The sequence below is a fragment of the Cucurbita maxima genome, unplaced genomic scaffold, assembly GCF_002738345.1.
Source record: "Cucurbita maxima cultivar Rimu unplaced genomic scaffold, Cmax_1.0 Cma_Scf00003, whole genome shotgun sequence".
Taxonomy (NCBI): domain Eukaryota; kingdom Viridiplantae; phylum Streptophyta; class Magnoliopsida; order Cucurbitales; family Cucurbitaceae; genus Cucurbita; species Cucurbita maxima.
In genome coordinates, this window is record NW_019272019.1 from 4,148,543 (window position 1) to 4,169,617 (window position 21,075).

At 39.3% G+C, this 21,075-nt stretch overlaps 3 protein-coding genes across 3 annotated transcripts; 2 read left to right on the top strand and 1 right to left on the bottom strand.

Annotated features, from left to right (window-relative positions):
- On the bottom strand, positions 1–1,597 carry LOC111476755 (GATA transcription factor 12-like). The gene is made up of 2 exons (XM_023120554.1): positions 1,116–1,597; positions 1–998 (listed from the first exon to the last, which is right to left on the bottom strand). The coding sequence occupies exons 1-2, from the start codon at positions 1,401–1,403 to the stop codon at positions 288–290; spliced, it is 999 nt and encodes a 332-aa protein (XP_022976322.1). The 5' UTR covers positions 1,404–1,597; the 3' UTR covers positions 1–287.
- Positions 1,598–2,954: 1,357 nt separating this feature from the next.
- Positions 2,955–7,708, top strand: LOC111476754 (thioredoxin-related transmembrane protein 2). Its single transcript, XM_023120553.1, has 10 exons — positions 2,955–3,237; positions 3,367–3,411; positions 3,593–3,649; positions 3,865–3,934; positions 4,076–4,117; positions 4,274–4,350; positions 5,603–5,673; positions 5,975–6,060; positions 6,162–6,268; positions 7,282–7,708. Exons 1-10 carry the CDS (start codon positions 3,067–3,069, stop codon positions 7,342–7,344), a joined length of 789 nt encoding a protein of 262 aa, XP_022976321.1. The 5' UTR covers positions 2,955–3,066; the 3' UTR covers positions 7,345–7,708.
- A 3,029-nt stretch (positions 7,709–10,737) lies between these two features.
- On the top strand, positions 10,738–15,839 carry LOC111476749 (homeobox-leucine zipper protein ATHB-8-like). The gene is made up of 18 exons (XM_023120547.1): positions 10,738–11,301; positions 11,391–11,550; positions 11,667–11,767; positions 11,861–11,951; positions 12,272–12,367; positions 12,454–12,567; positions 12,656–12,739; positions 12,815–12,970; positions 13,062–13,136; positions 13,229–13,335; positions 13,425–13,620; positions 13,698–13,883; positions 14,163–14,243; positions 14,321–14,455; positions 14,548–14,873; positions 14,996–15,095; positions 15,174–15,323; positions 15,437–15,839. Exons 1-18 carry the CDS (start codon positions 11,078–11,080, stop codon positions 15,581–15,583), a joined length of 2,529 nt encoding a protein of 842 aa, XP_022976315.1. The 5' UTR covers positions 10,738–11,077; the 3' UTR covers positions 15,584–15,839.
- The last annotated feature ends 5,236 nt before the right edge of the window (positions 15,840–21,075 follow it).

Below are 21,075 nucleotides of genomic sequence, written 5' to 3' on the forward strand. Positions count from 1 at the left end.
TTTTGTTGCAAAAAGATCCACAGCCGTAGTAAATTTTCCTGCCATTCTGTACTTTCGCCAACTTCAAGGCATCGCCTTTTTCTTTTCTTTCACACAATTCTATATTCAAATTCTAACCCAGATTAAGCTAATGCATTATGATGAACTACACAAGAACAAAGGAGTAAACTTTAAGAAAAGTGATTATGGGTATGCTGAGTTCAGATTTTAAGCTGTTAGAAATGAAAATTTAGTAACTCTAGATCGGATTTTTCAAATAATTAGCCACTAATTCGAGAAACATTTCTCTATTCGTAGATGGGCGCTATGTGTTGGTGGATCAAGTAATCGTCGTTGTCGTTGTTGGATGCATGGTTGAATTCCATAGTCTCTTGATGAAGATGTTGTTGTTGTTGATGATGATGATGTTGTTGTTGTGCTCTCATCATTTCCTTTTGTCGCCGGAGTTCCATGACTTTCCGGTGAGAATTGGAGTGTTTTGTCAGCACGAATGTCGGGCTTGCCGCTGGTCGATACTCCGGTACAAGGCGGCCGGATTTGTATCGGACCCCACAAGCGTTACACAAGGTCTTAGGGCCAAATGGGCCGGTTCGCCACTGAGGCGTTTTGTCGGTGGCGCAATGGAGACATTTCCGACCTTCCCCATTGCTGGGGGACAACGTGTCGTCGGGGGTTTCTTTCTTCTTGGATGTTTTCTTAGCCGTGAGCGTGACGACAACGTCGGTTTCGGAAGAGGAATTTGTGGGGGAGAGTACGGATACTCTGGAATTCCATATACATGCCCGAGACCTCTTGCTACGAGCGGCTTTCGCCGGTACCGACATGTCGGGGTGGAAACCGGCGGAGAGTTCGGTTTGAAATTCTCTGGGTTTTGCGGCGGCGTCGTCGTCGGTCCGGGAATTCACCCCTGATATCAGACTCAGCTTCTCCAAGTCGTCGGTGGAGAAAGAATCCTCAACGAAATTGGAAAGCCATTCGAGCTCTGCTAAGTCGTCGTACTGTGGAAAAAACCCACACAAAAACAGAGCAATTGAAAAAGAACAAAAAAACCCATCAATTTACAGAGATTTCTCACAAGAAAATTGGAAAGAGAAATGAAGAATGTTGATGATTACCGGAACAGCAAGGTCGGTGGAGAAATTGGCGTCGAGGAAGCTATAATTGTGGTGTCCATTGTTGGGTTGTTCGAGTAAAGTGAGAGTGGAGGAATCAGTTGAGGTGGGGGTTTGGTTGTCGGAAGTGGAGTCGGTGAAGACGACATGGTCATCATTAGAGAAATCCAGGAGGTCTTCGACAAGGAAATGGTCGGCGACGGCGGCGGCGGCGGCAGTGGTTTCAAGTGTATTGGAGGAGTGTGGGTTTTGGGTGGAAAAAGCAGGGTGGAAATAGTGGGGAGCTTCCATGAAAGCAATGTGAAAGAAAACGAAGGGTTTGAGAAGGAGAAGTGAGAGTGAAGCGTGAAGAGTTATGGCTATGTAAGATGAGAGAGAGAGAGAGAGAGAGAGAAAGAAGTAATTTTTTAATAATTTGTATAAAAAAATGGAGGATTTTGATGGAGATAGATCAAAGGAAGGAGGAGGCGGAGGAGGCGGTGGTGGTGGTGGTGGCGGAGGAGTAAGAAAAGATAAGAAAGAAGCGGGAAGGGGAAAAGTACGGGAGGTGAAGGTGAGGTACGTTAAAATTACCTGAATGGAAGGTGATGTTTAAACTGTCGGCCATCACGACACGTGGCAGACATCCAGAATTGAAGGACTGCGAGGCTGTTCAGCGGGGCCCTCTGCTCTGTGATTTTTAATCCCTACGCCACACTACGACTCCTCCTCTTCTTCTTCTTCTTCTTCTTCGGGCAGGGGCAGTGGATAAGGTCCTCTCCCAACCCTATTCCTCAATTTGTTACTCTTTTTTTTTTTTTTTTTAATTGATTAAATAAAGAAATAAATAAGAGGAGTATGGGAGGGAGGTGTGTGTGGGGTCCAATTTTGCACGTGATCTCACCCATGCATGTGACTCATTGCATCCAAGCCCAAAACTGGCGGTGCCTCCTCTCTTCTCCATCTATTTCTCTCCCCTCCCATGTATATTAATAAATAACTTGACCCCAATACGGTGCGTTTTCTTTGGGTAAGACACGGGTGACCATCTAAACACTTCACTAGTAGATATTATCATTTTTAGCTTCTTCACCGACATTTGCTCCTCTCTCCAACCAACTGACGTAAGATCTCACATCCACCCCTTTTGGAGTCTAGCGTTCACACTAATACACTTCCCGATGTCTACCATCTTTCAGGGCTTTGCGTCTTCGTTGGCCCACCTACCACACTATTTGATCTCCACCCCCTTCGGGCTTAGTGTCCTCGTTGGCACAGTACCCGATATTTAGCTCTGATACCATTTGTAATACTCAAATCTCAAATTTTTAAAATGCGTCTGCTACATAAAGGTTTCCACACCCTTATAAAAACATGTTTTGTCCTCTTCTCCAACCAACAACTTAAGATCTTGCAGAACCATGTGAGGGAGCGATGTTAAAAAACATGACCCTCCACAATGGTGTGATATTGTTCATGATCAACCCCTTAATCTTGAACGAGTGAGGTAGTAAGACACGTCGATGACTATCGACTCCCATCTTCCATACTCATTTTCCCTCCACCTTCTCTCGCGGCTAGGCGGCTGTACTCACATGGGGGGTTGAGACGTCGGTTCTGCGCAGCTTGCTTGTCTCCAACTCCATGTGGGACTTTATTTCACACCACCCACTCCCTCCCCAATTTCAACTTTTTATCACTATTATTTCCCATTATATATTAATAATTGGACTGGATTAGAGTCCAGTAGGCCCAAACCCCACAAACTTTATTTATGGGTTACACTCAGCCCAAATTAGGGATAATGTGGGCCGCTACCGCTATACTCGCCCCATTATACCTTCGTCGTTTATTTTCCACCAAGTCCTTCCCTCGACGTTGAAACCACCGCGTCTTACGCGCTACCGCCATCAATCACTGGTGTTCGATCTTTGTAATTGCAGGAATCTCCACGAGTCTGATACGGTGAAACGCCATGGTGGAGAAGAAGGAGTTCAGAAACTTTCGACCGGGGGAGTGGCTGAATCTAATGCTGACTGAGCCCTACTATCTCTCCCATTTTCTAGCCTTTTTTTCCTATTTTGTGATTCGAAGTTCTGCTGCTCATGTACTCTCATGTAAGAACATGCATCTTCTCTTTTGCCGGGTATTGATCCTTACTTCTCCAGTTTGTTATGATTCTTTGTTGCTGTTTTTTCTCTTGTTTATACAGTATGTACCTTTTATTTCTCGGTTTACCTAATTCCTTATGTTGTTTTCATCTTTCACCTCGTAGGAGATGCAAGCGATTCTGGTGTTTCTGATTTTCTTTATGCTTAAGGTATCTTCCGCATCTGATATTAGTAGTTTAATTTCTTTTTTTTTAGGGTCAATAGAGTTGAATGCTTTCGTTTCGATTACTTCAAATTTTTACGTCTATTGATATTTGGGAGATATGAGTATTAGTTCTTGAATGATGCTTCAGCAGCTAATTTCTATTACTGATTGCATTTTTACGGCAGATGGTGAGAAGAGAGACGCCGGAGGCCTTTACTGCCGATATGCTGCTTTATGTTAAGGTAGTTACTCCTTTGGTCGTGGATTAGCAATTTTTTTTTATGATGAGTATTGATCTGACATTAATCGCAAGCGAACTGTGGACTATGCGTTGCTCTGCTGCACAGAGAGAGTTTGATGTTGTTCCTGTAGTTTCACTCTGGTCCTATTTGGTTGGAGCGGGTCCTTTTTAATATCTTTGCTCAGTGATCCATTGTCCTGGTTCTAATTCATTCAGGGTTTTCTTGTTGCCCTCGCTTCTATGATGGATTATCACCTTGCAGTTTGGTATGTAATTGTGTTTGCAGGTGAGAGTTATTTATTATTGTTTTTTTTTTTATTTTGTTGTAGTCAACGTTGTTCCCATAATTTTACTGATGGTTTAAGAAATTTGATCCTGATAGTTTGATCAATTTTGATATGATAGTTTGCTATTTTCTGTTCCTTAGGGATATACGTTTTTACTCAACAACCTGTCTACCAAGGATCAGGTTTGAAATAAGACTAAGTTTACCTTCCAACTTCGTTTTCTCATTTAACTCTCCTGGGGATCTTACCAAAGCCTTGTACAACCAAATTATTGTCTTGCAAGTCTAGTACATTATATTCTTATTCTCTTTTCTTTCCTGTCAAAATCCTTTCTGTAGATACCTGCAGTAAGTTAACTCCACTGCAGCTGGAATCCTTGCTGACTGAGGGGAACAACAAGTCAAGATTCTGGCTGGTTCATTCTGCACTCTCTTTACCTATTTCTCGTATTGCTCCAAAATTTTGAGACGCTACGCATTTCTTCTTGCAACTATTCTCTAATGGAAATAAAACTAAATGCAGTAGTAGTAAGTGTTTTCAACGCAACATTTTGAGGCAGGAAATTAATGTACTTCTTAAATTATTTTTAGTTTGCAGCTTGAGAGAGAGCGAGAGTACAAAATTCATATAGAAGAATTTATTTGTCAGACAAACTCACTTAACAATATGGGAAGTTTCATGATGAAACTTGAAATGGCATTTGCTCTCGGGATTTTATAAATCTACAATCTATACATTTGAAGCCTTGCTAGACGATTCAAATAAGTGAATGATTGTTAATCACAATAGGTTGGCCTAGTGATCAGAAGGTGCCATGTAAACAATAAAGGACTTGCAAGAAATGAGTTCAAGTCATGATAGTCACCTAACACAAATATGGATAGATTCGACATGATACTGATACATTGACATGTCATTTTTAAAAATCTAGGACATAGACACGACAATGATACATTTATTAAAACAACCTTCTTAAAAAATCTGCATATCCTTTTTATATAAGAAGGAAACTCCAAGGCAATAAGTTTATGCATTTATATACTTAAAAAAGGAGTTTGATTGATATATTTCTCTCACAGATTTTGCCCTACACTAATACATATCTATTTAGAATGCTTAACAAGTGTTCAGTGCGTGTATAAGAAATGTTGGACTCATATTGACTTTGTGCAACTAGGGTCTAAGACATTTATTGTGCTAACAAGTGAGGTATCAAATCTGCAAGAGTTCAAAGTGATTTTATTGATGATTTGAGTTGGTTACTGCTGCCTGTTTATGCAAACGAACCAACTAAAGAACAACTGGTAAACAGGTTGTTTTACTAAAGTCAAAAGACAATAGTACTTGGCAAACCAATCGGTAAGCCAAAGTTCAAAGACAAATCCCACAGTAACTAATAATGAAACATAAATTAGGTTCCTTTTCCTTTTTTTGGACGTTTAATAGAAACTATTGATTTGAATTTACTTTATTTCTAGAAATCAAGTTTCCACCTCTGCAAATCCGTGCTCCAAAATTTTAACTTTTGAGTAACTATTTCTATTATGTTATAGAGACAATATTGGCAAGTTTAAATGTTTATAATCTGTATGTCATTTTATCATGTATGCAGAACTCTTTTTCTTGATTTTCTTCAGTGTTTAATGGATCCTTTCCTAAATTGCCAGGTTGAGTTTCGTGTTTCCTTCTCAGCTGATTGCATACGATATAGTAGATGTTTGCCTGAGCTGGCAGTTACGTGAGTACTTTTTCTTTTACTGTGTGGATGGATTCAGGGAGAGGAGACTTTATATATGTAGAAGTTATGCATTAGTAATTTTTTCTTATCATCTATTTTTGGTGTTTTCTGCTGAATTCAATTTAGAAGTTTTTTCATGTTCACATATGAAGTCCTGGAAATTTTAACTCTTTAGGACTGCTAGATCAGCTCCATGATATGAAACACCGATATTGTTTTTGAAGTTCTAAAATTTTTTATTTGCATATAACCACACTATTGCTTAAGTAGCTTACATGCGTATTCACATCTCCTTAAGCAGATATTCAAATAAACATCTATCATTCGGAGTAGTTGATCTTGGGCTCTTTCCAAATGTTGCTGAGAAATTTGGGATTTCACTTGGTGGTAATTGTTTTTTATTTTCATTCTGAATTTGAATGTTGTTTTTCAGTTTTGTAATGACTAAGCAATCGGAATGTTTTACTACGTGCAAATGAATTTAATAGGGAGTATGAACCAGCTTCCCACCTATATCTTATTTGAGAATGCAGCCGAGATTGCTCGCCTTCCAGATTTGAATTTGGAATTAAAATCATACCCTCCAATAACCAAGGTAACCTTCATTTTGTAATGGTCTTAATGTTTTTGGACGTTCACATTTAGATAATTTTCCTCAAACGGAGAAGACAACATGCTTGCATTAGTTCATGTAGAGTATTTATTGATGCCATTTCTTTTCCTCATAAAGGGATGCCTGTTAATAGAATTATGTTGTAACAGGTCAAACCCGTTGCTAGCAAATATTGTCTTTGGGCTTTTCTTTTTAGGGCTTCCCCTTAAGGTTTTAAAACGTGTCTATTAGGAATAGATTTTCACACCCTTCTAAGAAATGCTTTTGTAACCACCCAAGCCTACCGCCATCTGACATTGTCCTCTTTGGGCTTTCCCTTCAAGGTCTTCCCCTCATGCTTTTAAAATGCGTCTATTAGAGAGTAGTTTCTACATCCTTGTGAGGAATACTTCGTTCCCCACTCCACCGATGTGAGATCTCACAATCCACCTGCCTTGGAGGCTCAGCGTCCTCGCTGGAACACCATCGGTATCTGGCTTTGATACCATTTATAACAGCCCAGTCCTACCGCTAGCAGATATTGTCCTCTTTTGGCTTTCCCTTCGAGGGCTTAAAACGCGTCTATTAGGAAGAAGTTTCTAGACCCTTATAAGGAATGTTTTGTTCCCCTCTCCAACTGATGTGGAATTTCACAATCCATCTCCTTTGGAGGCCCAGCGTCTACGCTGGCACACCACCCAGTTTCTAGCTCTAATACTATTTCTAATAGCCTAAGCCCACCGCTAGCAAATATTGTCCTCTTTGGACTTTCTCTTCGAGGTTTTAAAACACGTCTATTAGGGAGAGGTTTCCACACCTTTATAAGAAATGTTTCTTTTCTCTCTCCAACCGAGGTAGGATCTCACATATGTCCCATATTTATTGGGTTTGATTCTATAGGTTTTCAACATATGCGAGGGGGGGTGTTCAATTAATGTGTCAATAATAGATTGAGTCGGCTTCTTTCCGTGATCCAATAAGACTATTTTTAACATCTTGTTTCTTTCTTGTTGCAGCGACTTCTTTGTAGACATTTCGACCTTGATCGACGCCTACTTGAGTATGTATATGGAAAATAGCACAGGTTGTGTTTCTTTCAACGAGCTTATCTGCTTTCTTTATCGCTTCATGGGATCAATGTGTTGTTACTGTATGCACAAAGAGAAGTGAATTCGATCATGTTTTGATTTCAGTTATGTAATGGGCTCGAATTACAAGCTTGATTATAAACTTGCAATGACATTTCAGTCCAAAGTTTGTAATTTTAGGCCACAGAAGAATGAGATTTCTGTAAAGTTGTATACTTACTGATGCAGAACCTGAGTAAATATATGGGATTCCAAGTTGCCGGGTGGACCGAAAACTTCCTGTGGAATCACCCTCAGTTATAAATACTGAAAATTCAATGATAGCCACTATTATTTGACTATGTTAGGTTATAAATATCATATCTTTACCTAATCTATCTTATCACTAGCAAAATTTTAAGATTAAGTTGATTGGCAATCCTCTTGTCACTGTCGTATTCAATAAGTCATTTTGATTTTGTTTGTTCTTGACTTGGTATGGGAAGACGTCACGAGGCATACTTGGCAGTTTGTAACAGGCAAAAGATAAGATGATTAATTGGGCACTATCTCTGTTCACATGCCTAAGGTTTTTTTTTTTTGGTTATAACTTCAATTGTCGTGTATTTTCACCACCTTTAAGAACACGTTAAAGATCAATGATTTAGAATAACATTTTGGCCAACTTACAAACATTGGTTTGTCTGAAAGTAACTTGGTCGGTTTTAATTTTTAGCTAGCCGAAGGTCAAGAAAAATTAGTTAGTGGGTTATAATGATTGCTACGTTTGTTGGTTCTTAAAAGTTTTGCTTGGATGAATACCACAAAAAACGTATCAATTGCTTCAACTGTTTATATCTGTGGTCAGAGTTCGAACTGAACAATCGAACAAATTTGATCATTTGTTACTGAAATCTTGTCTGTGACTGTGAATCTTGGTAACTGAAATCATGTTCGAATATTATTTATGAGTGAAGTTTCTGACCATACAGATCTAAGCTTGCAGGACTGTTCTTAGTTGTCGCAGGTTGGAATCCGGTTTCTGCAATCAAAGTAGCATGCGCAGCAGAGGGTTCTGCTCGGTTCATACTTGGATGAGCATTTCTTGACAGCCACGTTTGGAGGTAAGTTTCTAGTACTACTTTGTATTTAATAATTGTATGAGACCTATAATATTAAATGCCTAAACCTTTAATGGAAAACGAACAAATGTATAAAGATTGAAACGTCACCAATCATTTGAACAAACCTAGGAAGGAGGAGGAAGGAACCAAATCCTAGGAAGCACGCGAAGGGAGCGCGTGAAAGGAAAAAAAAAAAAAAAGAAGAGACCAAAACGAGCAGTAAAAATGGAAGGGCGAGAGCGGCGGCGGGGCGATGAGAAAGAGTTGTGTAAGTAAATAATACCAAATGATTAAGAGGTTAGGCAAAAGGGTAGAAGATTGAGCACGCTCGGCCGCACATGGCCTGTAACTGGCACTGTAACTCTTAGGGAACAGTGTCCTGGTGGAGTTGTGCTTGGCGATGTAGGGTAAAAGCAAAGCAAAAGTCTTGATTCGGCGTGCCCCCCAGGATTTGCCTGCTGTTTTCAGCATCCTATAACTTACCCTTTTTAATCCAAACCAAACCAAACCAAAGAGTTAAAAGGATTTCCTCATCGTTGTAGACTGTAAAGAGGGCTACCAATTTGAATAGCCCCAAGGAGGGAGACAAAGGGAACATAAAATTCTGCCTACGTTGTTAGGCGATTAAGGAACATTAATTTTTACCAAAATATTTATTGTTTTATAATATATATTGATTTAAATCCTTAAAAGGGTATTTTGGGGTTTTCACCCCCCCATCCCCACCGTGGCATCCGGTGAAGAAACACGAGGTCCCACTTTCCCATAAGAATGTCCCTTCTGCTTTTGGCGCAAACTCTGATACGCCGAAAGATGCGACACGCAGTGGTCCCAGGTGTATGATACGTGCGCCGCACCGTAGTTTTCCCCCATTTGTATAAAAATTCACCCCAATTAAATAATAATTAATAAATTACAAATTTTTATTAGTCCCAGGTGGGATGTTTTTCTGTCTAAACGCACCGCTTTTGTATTAGTATTGGGAGCACGATTATAAAGTGAAGCGAGTCACGCGTGGTGGCCCCACATTTTTCTTGGGTCCACACGTGTGGTCCACATTCTATCCTCACGTTCTTCCCTGTTTTTCTTCCCTTTTTTTAATTCTTATTTTGCATTTTCTCCCTTTAATTGTTGAAAATTGTAATTTGCAAATAATTTATTCAAAAGACGAAATTATAATAGCATTAATTTAATATATATTTATTTATTTAGAAGTTAGAAGGACAACTAGATAGCTTTTGCGTAAGATTATTTTAAAATAATAACCACAGATCAAGTTGCCCTCTTTTGATTTGGAAAATAATAAATATATAAATAGGTAAAGCAAGTAAGAATTTTTTTATTAAAAAAAAAGTTTGAGAAATAAAAATAAAATAGTTGGAAAGTGGTGGGGTCTTCCTTCTGCGGCCCACAAATTTTTATATTAACTTAGAGCCCTGCTTTTACGGTGAGATTAGGATATGCAAATTACAAAAGTAATTTTTTGTTTTCTTTTCGTTTTTAATTTGACCTAAAATAATAATAATAATCAAAGCAGCATTTGGTTTGGTCTGCCATTATTATTTGGTTAATGACCCAACAATCAAGGGGTGGCTGTGGCTGTGGCTGTGTTGCATTTATAATTAGGGTTAATTCAACAAAAGTTAGGTGAATTCATCTCATAATTATTACTTTTAATATGTATAAACACATAATAATGGTGACATGTTATTACCACTTTGTGACATGTTTTTACCATCAAAATTCAATCGCTTCATTGTCGGAGTTATAAAATCAAATGCTTTAAGTTCATACCAAATACTGAGTATTTAACTATGGATAAAATATATATCATCAACTTGAATATTTTGAATATAGAATACTATCACAACTTTTTTTTTTTAGTATTTTTAAAAGTTAAAAAACTTTTCATTTTTTTTTTAAATTATTTGCCTGAGAATGAATTATTTCTTATATAAGGATATGAGAATAGTGAAACTGAAAGCTATATGTAATTGGTCAAAGCGGACAATGGTGTGAAAAAACGCGTTTTAATATTGTGAGAACGTAACATTTTTTATAAGAGTGTAAAAATCGTGAGTCTGATGACTACACATAATAAGCTAAAGTAGTTAATGGTGTGAAATTTGTGAGATTAACGAAAAAATGATATGAGAATCGTAAGTCTAATAGTCATATGTATCCGGTCAAAACAGATAATATTTGGATTAGGAACCGGAAGAGTTCAATTAGTATTTGAGCAGGCAAGTGGATAGCATCTTCAAAAAGGAAGAGAGCGCAGTTTTATGAGTGAAGTGCGGAAGCTTTGTATGTGTCTTTTCCGTTGGGATTTTTGTTTCCCTCCTCACCCAATCTTTGTTCACAATCAAAGCCTTCCCTTTTATATCCCCATTTCTCTTCTCTTCCTTCTTCTTCATTTCCCATTACAATACTACCACAAACAACTCAAATCCCCATCAATCCTGTCCCTGTTCTTTAAGAAGCTACCATTTCGGGATCTTTCCACCAGTATGCCCAAACCGTGTCTTATATGACTTGGAGGGAACGGAAACCAGAAGGGTCTCTCTTTCATACTCTGCAAGGTGTTTGTTGTTTTGTCTCTGAGGGAATTTCAAGTGGGGATGATGGCTGTCACTTCCGCCTGCAAGGATTCTGCTACCAAGATCAGCAGCTTGGATAATGGGAAGTATGTTAGGTACACACCTGAGCAAGTCGAAGCTCTTGAGAGGCTCTATTATGAATGCCCAAAACCCAGTTCTATGCGCCGCCAGCAGCTCATTCGGGAGTGCCCAATTCTCTCCGACATCGAACTCAAGCAGATCAAAGTTTGGTTCCAAAACCGGAGGTATTTTCTTCTTTCTAATTGTTTCCGTTCTGGGTTTCAAATGGGTTCCACTTTTGAAAATCGAATACCCAATGTTTTCAATTGTACAGATGTAGAGAGAAGCAGAGGAAGGAGGCATCCCGTTTGCAGACTGTGAACAGGAAGCTGACGGCTATGAATCGACTTCTAATGGAGGAAAATGATAGGTTGCAGAAACAAGTGTCACAGCTTGTGTATGAGAACAGCTATTTTCGTCAACAGACCCAGAATGTAAGAGCTTTCCTCCACGAATTTAAAATACTTGCTGATTTGAAGAACATGATCAATGGAAGTTTCTTGTTAGTGGGTAAGACAACGATTGTTCATATAATTTGTTCATCCTGCAGGCGACCCTAGCCACCACTGACACAAGTTGCGAGTCTGTGGTGACAAGTGGTCAGCAGAATTTGACTCCACCGCATCCACCAAAGGATGCCAGTCCCGCAGGGTTAGTAGAATTGGCTGTTCTTCTTCTTCTTGTGCATTGATGCATGCCGTTCTTCTTGTCCTGGTGTTACAAATTGTGCTTTCCGTTATGCAGACTGTTGTCCATTGCGGAGGAGACTTTAGCAGAGTTTCTTTCAAAGGCTACTGGAACTGCTGTGGAGTGGGTCCAAATGCCTGGGATGAAGGTTACTTCCTCTTTTTTGCTTTATGCTTCAATCTGTATTAACAAATTAAGCGACAGAAACTTTACTAATCTTTTAAGAAACATGCCAAACCTTTTGAAAATAATGCTCTGTTGTCTCATACTTTCATCTGCGAATGTCACATCTCATCTGTACTTTCGCTTCTCAAGGAAGCCAAAAGAGCAAGCTTTATTACATTTGTGTAATGGAGTTGTAAATTTTAATACCACTGCTCAGCAAAGATCATGCGTTGTTTTAAAAATGATATCAACAGGATAAGGAACATAAAATTTCTGACCTTTCTAAACATCTGTTGTGAGCAGCCTGGTCCGGATTCCATTGGAATCGTTGCTATTTCTCATGGTTGCACTGGAGTTGCTGCTCGTGCATGTGGGCTTGTGGGTCTTGAACCCACAAGAGTAAGTGCTTCTAAACATAATAAACTTAACTATTTGTCCAATGTAGCATGAAGTTGAGTATATATGACTTATATTGTTTTGTGAAGGTGGCTGAAATTCTTAAAGATTGGCCTTCTTGGTTTCGAGATTGCCGTGCCGTTGATGTTCTAAATGTCCTATCTACTGGAAATGGAGGAACCATTGAGCTTCTGTACATGCAGGTTGGCTGCTACTAGATGGTAGATTTTTTGTACAATTTTGCAGACTTTGCAAGAAAAAATAAACGAAGCATGTGTTTATTTGATTCAGCTCTATGCACCTACTACTTTGGCACCTGCTCGTGATTTCTGGCTGCTGCGCTACACATCGGTTTTGGAGGATGGCAGTCTTGTGGTAGGTGAATACCTCGCATTGGAAATTGCTTGTGCTGTTTTGGAGGAGCTAACATGCTTGTATTATGCATTTTAGGTCTGTGAAAGATCTCTTAACAATACCCAAAATGGTCCAAGCATGCCTCCAGTACAGAACTTTGTAAGAGCAGAAATGCTATCAAGTGGGTATTTGATAAGACCTTGTGAAGGTGGTGGATCAATAATCCATATAGTTGATCACATGGACTTAGAAGTATGTGAAACTTCTCTGTATTTAAAGCACACTCATGCTTAGCTTCTGATATTCATATCTATAAATTCACCCATTGTTTACATGAACATAGCCATGGAGCGTGCCTGAAGTGTTGCGGCCATTATACAAGTCATCTACTCTGCTTGCTCAGAAGAACACAATGGCAGTAAGTCCTTTAAAATTGGACATTGAAAGTTCAAGTAACTTTGAAGATTATATCCCCAACATAGCGATAAAATTTTCGTTATTTTGGATCAGGCATTACGCTTGTTGAGACAGATTTCACAAGAAGTTTCTCAACCAAATGTTACTGGTTGGGGAAGAAGGCCTGCTGCTCTTCGTGCTCTTAGTCAGAAATTGAGCAGGTAAATATGATGATTATGGCTCGAGAGTACCTGTCTTAGCTTCTTCTTCTTCTTCTTTTAAATTGTGTTTAATGGATTCTTCTGTGCAGAGGTTTCAACGAAGCAGTAAACGGGTTTACAGACGAGGGATGGTCTTTGTTAGAAAATGATGGCATTGATGATGTTACACTTCTTGTAAACATGTCTCATGGCAAGACAATGATGGGTGCAAATATTTCATATTCTAATGGCTTTCCATCTATGAGCAACGCCGTGCTTTGTGCGAAAGCATCGATGCTATTACAGGTAAATGTTTTGCTTGCTAGCTGACATCTAGATCATGATCAGGAATTGAAAACGTTCTATTATTTTTAAATTTGTAGAATGTCACTCCAGCAATGCTCATTAGGTTCTTGAGAGAACACCGTTCAGAATGGGCCGACAGCAGTATTGATGCCTACTCAGCTGCAGCAATTAAGACCGGCCAGTGTGGTTTACCAGGGTCTCATGCTGGAACTTTTGGGGGTCAGATTATTCTTCCCTTGGCACAAACGGTTGAGCATGAAGAGGCAAGTACCGTTTATTCTACCGTTTAAACGTAACGATTTTTTGGATAAGTGTGAGGTCTCACATTGGTTGGAGAAGAGAACGAAGCATTCCTTATATGAGTGTGGAAACCTCTCTCTAGTAGACACGTTTTAAAAACCTTGAGGGGAAGCTCGAAAGGGAAATCCAAAGAGGACAATATCTGCTAGCCGTGGGCTTGAGCTGTTATAATAAGATAACCTATTTGCCTACTTTGATTTGTGATTTTAAAATATTGATTTAAATTTTCTTTCTGGAAACAGTTTATGGAAGTTGTTAAATTCGAAAACGTGAGCCACTACAGAGACGATAAACTCATGCCTGGTGACATCTTCCTCCTCCAAGTAAGTAGTATTTTCTTTAAGCTAGAACCTCCCATATTATAAAGCTTGGATGGATACTTATGGTGCTCTGCTCCCAGCTTTGCAACGGTGTGGACGAGAATACGGTTGGTACTTCTGCTGAACTCATCTTTGCTCCGATTGACGCCTCTTTTTCCGATGATGCACCGATTCTACCATCTGGCTTCCGCATCATTCCTCTCGATTCTGGCATGGTAAACACGTATATTAAATCTCCTTTTTTTCTCCTATTCTTTTCAATTGTATTAATTTTGATATCAAATTTGTACATTTGCTAATGCTGCAGGATGCTTCAAGTCCATACCGCACGCTTGATCTTGCTTCGGCTCTTGACGTTGGACCTGCTGGGAATAGAGCTTCTGGAAACTGTGCTGGTCAATCAGGAAAATCAAAATCTGTGATGACAATTGCATTCCAATTTGTATTTGATGTTCACCTTCAAGATAATGTAGCAGCAATGGCACGGCAGTATGTCCGGAGCGTTATAGCATCTGTTCAGAGGGTGGCGCTGGCTCTTTCGCCTTCGAATTTCAGTCCTCATGCTAACCTTCAGACACCAGCTGGTGCTCCTGAAGCACAAACGCTTGCTCTTTGGATCTCTCAAAGCTATAGGTATTCAAATATTGCTTCCCTAATTACAAGCTCCTTGAACTAAAAAATTCATCCTAATTGATAGAACGTGAAAATATCTGAATATCGACGGTGTTCCAATCTAATTTTATCGACCCGTACAGGTGCTTTATGGGCATGGAATTACTGAAAAATGAAGGACGAGAATCCGTTCTCAAATCCCTTTGGCATCACTCAGATGCAGTCATGTGCTGCTCTTTGCAGGTATGTTTTAAACTCTTTCTTTTAATATTGCAATTTGTTTGTACATGAAGTTATATCCTATTATGAACATGCATGCAGGCCTTGCCAAATTTCACATTTGCTAATCAATCTGGACTCGACATGCTCGAGACGACCTTGGTGGCTCTCCAAGACATTACTTTGGAGAAAATTTTTGATGATAATGGAAAGAAAACTTTAGCCTCAGAGTTCCCACGGATAATGGAGCAGGTATAGCAAACGAATCCCCTCTTTCCCTACCAATCCAATGATGACCAAATGAATAGAAGCTCTTTAAGTGTATCAAATCATGCTCTTTGAATGATCTATGTTCTTTTTGTCAGGGCTTCATTTGCCTTCAAGGGGGTATTTGCTTGTCAAGCATGGGAAGGGCAATATCCTACGAGAAAGCTGTGGCATGGAAGGTTTTGAATGAAGAAGAAAACGCTCACTGTATTTGCTTCATGTTTATGAACTGGTCTTTTGTTTGAAACGCTTAGTCAGAACGTAGGAACATGACCATTAGAATAGATCAAATTTTCCTGTAAGTTAGATTTCAGAAACAGCCAAAATAACCAAGAACTAAATGAGCGAAGCATATTGCCCCTAATGGCTCTTTCCTTATCCTTTGTGGAACCAGTTATGTTCTTCTATATAACTAACATTAAGAAGACAAATCTTGGTACAATATTACGAAACATCCCGTAACCGATGTGGGAGGTTCTGGTTCCGGTTCTTACCCATAAATCTTCTCGAACGGCTATGCCTTCAAGACTTAGAGAGGTTGATTCTTTGTCCTTTTAACTTATCATGCTTTGCCTGTAAGGAGAAAAAGATAAGAACTTTGATCCATCTCATCTCACTGTCATATTTTGTAAGCTCACCGCTAACAGATATTGTCTTCTTTGGACTTTAACTTTCGGGGTTTATCTCAAGGTTTTTAAAACGTGTTTGCTAAGGAGAGGTTTCCACATCCTTATAAAGAATGTTTGTTCTCATCTCCAATTGATGTGGGATCTCACAATCCACTCCTTTTGGGGCCCAATGTTCTTGCTGGTACACTGCCCGGTGTTTAGTTCTGATACCATTTGTAACAACCCAAGCCCACTGCTAGCCGATATTGTCCTTTTTACACTTTTTCTTTCAGGCTTCCCTTCAAGGTTTTTAAAACGTGTCTACAAGAGAGAGATTTCCACGCCCTTATAAATAATGTTTTGTTCCCCTCTCCAACAATTTGCTAGCGGTGGAGTTGAGCTGTTACACTTATTCCGCGTAAGTTCATTTATAAGGGTAGTCAAAAAAGGCAAAACTTTACCTCCTTCCCTCCCTACTTTTGTCTCTGGTTTCCCGGGTTCAACATTCAACTGATATTCATTTAAAGACAGAATTGTGGTGGGAGCCTCTTGACATGGAAATGGAGGACAGGGAAGGCCATTTGCCTCGTTTATTCTGCACTCTTCCCAAATTAATGTCGAAGATGAAGCCCTTCTTTCATATAACTTCTTTTCATGCCTATCAATCTCTCTAACCTTCTAATCTCTCTGACCAGTCGTTTGCTGACACACTAAGCATTTGGCCTGTAAGTTCATGATAAAACAAAGATTTCACAGCACTTCTTTTTCTGATATGCAGTCTCTATTCCTTTTCAATTTTGTAACACCAAGTCTCTTTCAGTTCAGTTTCCTCCCGTTCTAAGGCCCTGTCCTGTCAAGACATAATCAATGGAGCTGGACTGAAGCTGAAGCTGAAGAGAAGTTTGATGGCTCTTCTTGGCTCTAAAGCTATTCTCTCTGATGTGGGTCAGTGAATTCTCTCACCCACCCACTTCCCACCATCACCATGTTCATTCATGTCATCTTCTTCAACTCAATAGACTGTCCTCTTCCATTAAAACTGAATAGACTGTTCTCTCAAGGATTCTCGTGAGATCCAACTTCGGTGGGAGAGGAGTGTAGAAACCTCTCCCTAACATACGCGTTTTAAAAACCTTAAGAGAAAGCTCAAAAAGGATAATATCTGCTAGCGATGGGCTTGAGTTGTTATAAATGGTATTAAAGACAGACACCGAGCAATGTGTCAGCAAGGAGGCTGAGTCCCAAAGGGGGAGGACACGAGGCGGTATGTCTGGGGTGGATTGGAGGTCCCATATCGATTGGAGAAAGGAACGAGTGTTAGCAAGGACGTTGGGTCCCAAAGGGGGTGGATTGTGAGATCCCACATTTGGAGAGGAGAACAAAACATTCCTTAGAAGGGTGTGGAAATCTCTTCCTAGCAAACGCGTTTTAAAAACCTTGAGAGAAAATTCAAAAGAGAAAGTCCAAAGAGAACAATATCTACTGTGGGCTTGAACTTCAAAAGTTTCTGTCGTTTTATGTTGAGAAAGAGGACGATGGAGAAGAGGATATACTATATGATGTCTTTTATCCCTGCACCTCATGGTAATGAGTAGTGTCAGTTAGGATGAAGAGAAAAGGATTCAAAAAAGATATAATGATAAAGAGAAGGGCCAGGTGAATATACATAATATTAGTGCAGGCCTAGCTAGCCTAGAACAACACTGTAGCTCCATCCTGCTGGGCTGCTTTAGTCAAAAAGTGAGAGAATGAACAAGTACTATTCAATCCTAAAGCGCTATATGTTGTAAGAACAACAAGAGAACCAAACAGAAAACTTTTGATCAACATGCATCATCTTTGGCTACTTGGTTGCTACTGTTTCAAAGTAATGAGCTATCATTACTAATTTTTCAGATGCATTACTAATATTTGAAGTAGAAATGAAACTAAATGAGCATATCACGCTGATGACAGATTAAGAAATGCTGAAAATAACGTATATAAAGAATGTTTCGATCCACTCTCCAACAGATGTGCGATCTCACAATCCACCTCCCTTCGAGGTCTAGCGTCCTCATTGGCACTCATTCCCCTCTTTAGTCGATATGGGATCTCATAATCCATCCCCTTTTGTAATGGTTCAAGTTCACCGCTAGCAAAGCCGTGGACCTGGGCCGTTACACCCTTCAAGGCCCAGCGTTCTTATTAGCACACCGCCCGAAACCTGGCTCTAATACCATTTGCAACAGTCAAAACCCACCGCTAGTAGTTAATTTCCTTTTTGGGCTTTTTCTCTCAAGCTTTCCTTCAAGGTTTTTAAAACGTGTTTACTAGAGAGAGTTCAATATCCTTGCAACTATATGTTATGAAAACTTTGACTCGAAAGAAATGATCAGCCTTTCAACCACATGCATAAAAGTCTTGCTCGGATATCATTATTATCGCCTCGGATTAGGCTTCAATATGTTATGCTCGATCAAATAGCTTCGTTTCTTTCTCACTGACAAGATTGTTAATGTCATATAGAGCACTTTATTTAGGTGTGGTTAATAGCACATATGCAGAGGAAACCCTAAAGAACAAAGAAGAGAGAAGATGGAAGGAAAGGAAGTGAAATGGTGAAGAAAGGCAATGAGGGTTTTGAATGGACTCCAAGGCGTATGATTGAATCGAGTTTGTTTTTGAGGCTTTTAAGATGAAACCCACTTCAAATATCATAATATATTCTATTTTATATCTTTGTGTTTGCACTCTTCTTCTGGGAAGGAATCTTCCAACTATGTGAACCCCATAATGACCTAAAAAAAGGGCCTTCTTTTTTGCACCCACCATCATCACAAGTTTTGTATTCATATCTAACAAAGTGATCAAATTCAAAAACCAACACAAAGTCCTAAGCAAAGCAAATCATTATATTTGACCTTATCAACTTGGTTCCCTACCCATTACTCTTATTAATTTAATAAAATCATTCACGTTAAGATTTCACGTCCATTGTTGAGAGGAACGAAACATTTCTTATAAAGATATAAAAACCTCTCTCTAGTACATGCGTTTTAAAACCATGGGACTAACAACGATACGTAACGAGCAATAACAGACAATATCTACTGGCGGTCGCTTTGGGCTGTTACAAATGTTATCAAATCCAGACACTAGAATATGTGCGAGTGAGGATGTTAGCCTCTCAAAGGGGTGGATTGTGAGATCCCACATCAACTTGGGAGGGAAACGAAGCGTTCCTTATAAGGGTATGAAAATTTTTCTCTAGTAGACGCCAATAAGGACGCTGGCTCCCAATGGGAGTGGATTGTGAGATCCCACGTTGATTTGAGAAGGGAGCGTAGTATTCCTTATATGGGTATGGAAACCTCTCTCTAGTAGACCTTAGCAAGGACGCTGGGCTCCTAAGAAGGGGTGGATTGTGAGATCCCACATCAGTTGGAGAGAGTAACGAAACATTCTTTATAAGAGTATGCAAACCTCCTCTTAGTAAACGTTTTTCAAAACAGACGATACATAACAGTCTAAAATGAACAATATCTGCTAATGGAAGGCTTAAATTCTTACCGAAGGCGTTGGATGAACTTGGAAGCGTATATTCAAAATGTGGTGGCATCATTTGGTTTGTTTCTAATTCCTTTGAAATGGGTCCATAAAATTCAAAACCCTTCACCATTTAAGCATATACATAAAGAAAGAGAGGAGGGTTTTGAAATGGGAAGGTAAAGCATAAAGGCATAAACTTTAGTAGAGAGAGTCCAAAGGCTTTTAGGATGATGTATATTACATTTACCCCATCCCAAAGTGCCGACATAATGAGACAAACTATACAAACATATATGAATCGGGGACAATAATGTTAATCACTGTACTTTTCCACTGCAAATGGAATGTTTTTTTTAAAGAAATCAAATCAAATCAGTGCATGCCTTCTCCCTTAATGCTCTTTAGTGCCTAAAACCTAGTAACTAATGATCTAGCTAGGGTTCTTAAGTACACTTAAAAGGGTTTAGAGATATTGTTTGGAAGGACAGGTTTCAATAATTGTGGTATTATAAGCAACATTAAACCTTAAATTGAAGTGCGAGGTTGTAGGCGTAGGTACATGTTTTTGTCTATTTGTGAGCAAATATGTGGCGCATGCTGTCGTCTGTGACACCTTCTGTGGGCTGTTTGTGCAAAAGCTGGTTCAATAATCAGTCTCGTCTGACCCTCTTTTTCTCATTATGTTGTTCAACAATACTTTCGACTTTAATCAAACCATATGCATCATTAATTATGTAAAGTAGTTCATTTTTGGTTTTTGTAAAGTGAAACACAAAATTTTATAATTTTGCTCCCAATGAATGCCATTTTGTTCGCACTCTAATACAAATTTGTGAATTGGTGCGACTATTTTTTCAAATGTGTTGGTCGAGATTCTCGGGATCCTCAGAATTGATGGAACTTGATTCATTTGCCTTAGTTGACCCAGAACTTAGCTTCAAGCTTGAGTCACCTCAAGCCTTCACCGTACTTATGGGTCGTCTTAGATGCTTACCTCTCACGTACGCCACCGTAGAACTTTGGCTTCCACTTTAATTGCTTCAGGTCTTCATCTTACGTCTAAGATTGCCTCAAGTTTACCGCTAGCAAATATTGTCCATTTTAAACACTGTCTCCACACCCTTATAAGCAATGTTTCGTTCCCCTCTCCAACTGACGTGGGGCTCAAGCTCATCGTTAGTAGATATTGTCTATTTTGACTCGTTACGCATCGTCGTCTCCACACCCTTATAAGAAATGTTTTGTTCTCCTCTCCAACCGATGTGAGATCTCACAAGCTAGGGAGGAAGCAAGCCCCAAGGGGATAGTTTGTGAGATTCCACATCGGTTGAGGAGGGAATGAAGTATTTCTAGTATTTCTTGTAAGGGTGTGGAACTCTCTCCCTAGTTGACGTGTTTTAAAACTGTGAGGCTGACAACAATACGTAACGAGTCAAAACAAACAATATCGACTAGTAGTGGGTACATAAAACTATTCATACATGTCTAGATCAATTATAACGTCGAGAAAATTGAAGGAAGTTGAATGCCACTCACTAATCTTCATTTTATTACTTATCAAGATTCATACACCTATGAATTTCACCATAGAAGTTAAG